Source organism: Mustela lutreola, chromosome 3 (assembly GCF_030435805.1).
Source record: "Mustela lutreola isolate mMusLut2 chromosome 3, mMusLut2.pri, whole genome shotgun sequence".
Taxonomy (NCBI): Eukaryota; Metazoa; Chordata; class Mammalia; order Carnivora; family Mustelidae; genus Mustela; species Mustela lutreola.
The window spans coordinates 186,154,842-186,159,653 of record NC_081292.1 but is presented as its reverse complement, the minus strand read 5'-3'; the positions used below and the strand labels follow the sequence as shown (position 1 = coordinate 186,159,653).

Below are 4,812 nucleotides of genomic sequence, written 5' to 3'. Positions count from 1 at the left end.
ACAGACTTATCCACAGAGACCAGACAGGCCAGAAAGAAATGGCATGATATAATTAGAGCACTAAATGAGAAAAACATGCAGCCAAAAATACTATATCCAGCTAGGCTATCATTGAAGATAGAAGGAGAGATTAAAAGCTTCCAGGACAAACAAAAACTAAAAGAATTTGTAAACAACCAACCACCCCTACAGGAAAAATTGAAAGGGCTCCTCTAAGCAAAGAGAGAGCATAAAAGAATAGATCACAAAGGAACAGATATAACAGTAACAGTTACCTTACAGGCAATACAATGGCACTAAATTCATATTTTCACTAGTTACCCTGAATGTAAAAGGCTCAATGCCCCTAATCAAAAGACACAGAGTATCTGAATGGATAAAAAAACAAAACCCGTACATAAGCTGTCTACAAGAAACACATTTTAGATTTAAAGACACTTCCAGATTTAAAGTGAAAAGGTGGAAAATGATTTACCATGCTAATGGACATCAAAAGAAAGCTGGGGTGGCAATCCTTATATGAGATAAACTAGATTTTAAGCCAAAGACTATATCATACTCAAATGGTCTGTCCAACAAGAAGATCTAACAATTTTAAATATCTATGCCCCTAACATTGGAGCAGCCAACCACATAAACCCATTAATAACAAAATCAAAGAACCACATCGACAATAATACAATAATAGTAAGGAATTTTAACACCTCCCTCACTGAAATGGACAGGTTATCCAAGCAAAAGATCAACAAGGAAATATAGGCCTTAAATGACACACTGAACCAGATGGACATCACAGATATTTTCAGAACATTCCATCCCAAAGCAACAGAATATACATTCATCTCTAGTGCACATGGAACATTCTCCAGAATAGATCATATCCTGGGTCACAAATCAGGTCTCAACCAGTACCAAAAGATTGGGATCATTCCCTGCATATTTTCAGACCACAAGGCTCTGAAGCTAGAACCCAATCACAAGAGGAAATTTGGAAAGAACCCAAATACGTGGAGGCTAAAGAGCATTCTACTAAGGAATGAAAAAGTGCTCCACATCCCTTGGCTTTAGGGAAATACAAATCAAAATCACAATGAGATACCACCTCACATCAGTCAGAATGGCTAAAATTAACAAGTCAGGAAATGACAGATGTTGGCGAGGATGCAGAGAAAAGGGGAGCCCTCCTACACTGTTTGTAGGAATGCTAGCTGGCGCAGCCACTCTGGAAAACAACATGGAGTTTCCTCAAAAAGTTGAAAATAGAGCTACCCTATGAACCAGCAATTGCGCTATTGGGTATTTACCTAAAGATACAAATGTAGTGATCCAAAGGGACATGTGCACCCAAATGTTTATAGCAGCAATGTTCACAATCCCAAACTATAGAAAGAACCTAGATGTCCATCAACAGATGAATGGATAAAGAAGATCACACACACACAATGGAATACTATGCAACTATCAAAAGAAACAAAATCTTGCCATTTGCAACAACATTGGTCGAACTAGAGGGAATTATGCTTAGTGAAATAAGTCAATCAGAGAAAGACAATTATCATATGATCTCCCTGATATGAGGAATTTGAGAGGCAAATTTGGGGGTCTGGGGGGTAGGGAAGGAAAAAAATTAAACAAGATGGGATTAGGAGGGAGACAAACCATAAGAGACTCTTATTCTCACAAAAAACTGAGGGTTGCCAGGGGTAGGGAGGGAGGCTGGGAGAGGGTGGTTGGGTTATGGACATTGGGGAGGGTATGTGCTATTTTGAGTGCTGTGAAGTACGTAAACCTGGCGATTCACAGACCTGTACCCATGGGGATAAAAATACATTATATGTTTATTAAAAAAAATTTTTTTAATTAAAAAAAATTTTTGTCTTTGTCCACAACAACAACCAAAAAAGCATCCTTAAAATGGTCCCCACCCCCAACTCTGCTGCGGTGCCGCGCGCCTGAGGGTTTCCGCGGGCTCTTCTTCCTCCTTGAGCCCTCTCCGGTCCCCTCGAGGCCTTCTGCCCCCGATCGCCTCGGCTCGCCGCGCGATCGCCGCTGTGGTCCGGAGGAAAAATGAATGGGAGAGCTGATTTTCAAGAGCCGAATGCAGAAGTTCCAAGACCAATTCCCCACATAGGGGCTGATTACATTCCAACAGAGGAAGAAAGAAGAGTCTTCACAGAGTGCAACGATGAAAGCTTCTGGTTCATATCTGTGCCTTTGGCTGCAACAAGTATGTTGATTACTCAAGGATTAATTAGTAAAGGAATCCTTTCAAGTCATCCCAAATATGGTTCCATCCCTAAACTTATATTTGCTTGTATCATGGGATACTTTGCTGGAAAGCTTTCTTACGTGAAAACTTGCCAAGAGAAGTTCAGAAATCTTGAGAATTCCCCTCTTGGAGAAGCTTTACGCTCAGGACAGGCACGGCGATCTTCACCATCTGGGCACTATTCTCAGAAGTCAAAATATGACTCAAAGTTGAGTGGTCATTCATCCTTTGTGACGTCTCCAGCAGCAGACAACATAGAAAAAGAGATGCTTCCTCATTATGAGCCAATTCCATTCAGTGCTTCTATGAATGAATCTACTCCCACTGGTATTACTGATCATGTTGCCCAAGGACCTGATCCCTACCCTGAAGAAAGTCCTAAGAAAAAAAATATTACATATGAGGAATTAAGGACTAAGAACAGAGAGTCATATGAAGTAACTTTAACACATAAGACTGACCCCTCAGTCAGGCCTATACAGGAAAGAATGCCAAAAAAAGAAGTCAAAGTAAACAAATATGGAGTTACTTGGGATGAGTGAAAAATTGCATCATTGGACCTACTGAAGGCATTTCAATATCCAGCTTCATCTAGGTGGTCATGAAAATCTGCATGCCTTGAGCCCAGCAGCAGTCTTCATAAACACATTTAAAACTAGAACCTGGGTTCTTGTGGTTTGGCTTATTAAAATGATGTTTAAAAACACAGATTTTAATGTGAATGTTGTGTGGCTGTATTCTTGAAGAACTGTTTGAATGATGGTATTATACTAGAATCACATACAGTTTGTGAAATTGTTTAAGTTACAGGGTAAGGATACTCTCTTAAGAAACTGTAAAGAGATTGTCTGCTCTGGGATCAGCATATATGAAAATACATACCTGTATGTTGAATTGGGGTGGGTGGGGGGAGCAAGCATAATTTTAAGTGTTAAGCTTTACATCCAGAAATTATTAAAAAGCCTTTCTCCAGTGTTTGCTGTATTCACTTATTAATGTTTATGGTGAATAAAACATAAAGGAACATGCAAAAAAAAAAAAAAAGCATCCTTAAAATGCTTTTGTATTTTACAAAATTTCACAAATGATACTAGATTTAGATTTGAATCTCATAATGTGTTAACAGGGGTTTTTTTACTTAAACTGTTCTAGAATTCTAACCTCATTTTATTTGTTAATCTAGCTGATTAATTCTGACAGCAATATGATAATGCACCATGTGCTTCTACCACATCTATCAAAAACCAAATTTTGCCCAATAAAAATGCTGCTGTGAGCTTCCTCAAACATGTCTCCTTAGGGGTCTGTGCCAGAGTTTCTCTAAGGTATATACACAAAAATGGGCTTATGAGCCCATTTAATGTTCAGAAGCACTGTCAGGATCAATACTCCTCAAACGACTATATATAAGAATTCCTGCCACCATGGTCTTCGCATCTTCACTGTGACTTTCTCACTTTAGGTCTTTGGCAAAATTGGTGCTATTCATAAATTTAATTTATGTTTTTCTAATTATTGAAAAAACGAACATCTCTTTATATACATCTTAACCATTTAATTTCCCTTTCTCTGAATTACCTATTCCTTGTCTTTGCCCAATTCTTTATTAGGTTTTCTTTTTTTCCTTGTAAATTGTTAGACATGTCCTCTATGTTCTGGGTATTAATCCCTTCTTATATTTTAGGAGTTTCAAATATCTTGTCTCAATCTAGCATCATATTTTAACTTGTTTATGGCAAATTTTGTTTAACAAAAAAAGTTAATTTGTGATAAAATTCAAACACATGAAGTTTTAACTGATGGTTTGTGCTTTGGGGAATCTGATTTTTTTTAAATCCTTCCATAACCCAAAGTCATAAAGATATTTTCATATAGTGTATTATGTTTAGTTTTATAATTTTATCTTTGTCAGTCTAAATCTTTTACTCCTCTAAGGTCCATATGGCATTAGTTATACAGTTTTATTTTTTTCTTTCCATAGAGAAATAGTTTATCCAAGATCATCTATTAATAATCTAACCTATACCTACTAATTTATAATGCTATGACTATCCTATCCCAAATTCCCATATATGTGGATCTAATTTTGGGCTCTTTATATTCTTTCACTAGTTAATTCCCTTTTCTGTACCAATACAATCTTGTTTTTCTTTCTTTGTAATACATCCCAGTATTTGATAAAAGCTTATGTCTATTCATGGCTTTTATTTTTCCATCTAAATTTTGGTAAACCATATTCTCAAAGATTATCAAAGAATCCTTTAGGAATTCTAACTGGAATTGCATTGAGTTTTAAAATATTAATTTGGGAGAGAAATACAGCTTTACTATGTTACATGACCTCATCCTTGATATAGGATCCAGGAGATCCTATATCTCCTGACTTAACTTATTAAGTTTCCTTTTACTAACTTGAAACTTAAAAACATTGTTCTACTTGAAAATCCTGTACATTCTATTAAGATTATTGGACATTTTATAATTTCTATTATTATAATGAAAGAGAGCTTCTTTTCTTTTCTTTTTTTAAAGATTTTATTTAT

General features: G+C 36.3%; 1 protein-coding gene across 1 annotated transcript; it reads left to right on the top strand.

Annotated features, from left to right (window-relative positions):
• Positions 1-1,921: 1,921 nt before the first annotated feature.
• On the top strand, positions 1,922-3,103 carry LOC131827490 (OCIA domain-containing protein 1-like). The gene has a single exon (XM_059168129.1). It carries the CDS (start codon positions 2,068-2,070, stop codon positions 2,809-2,811), a length of 744 nt encoding a protein of 247 aa, XP_059024112.1. The 5' UTR covers positions 1,922-2,067; the 3' UTR covers positions 2,812-3,103.
• Positions 3,104-4,812: the final 1,709 nt, after the last annotated feature.

Excerpts from the sequence above, each read along its gene's own strand:
- LOC131827490 (XM_059168129.1), top strand. The coding sequence starts at position 2,068 with ATGAATGGGAGAGCTGATTTTCAAGAGCCGAATGCAGAAGTTCCAAGA.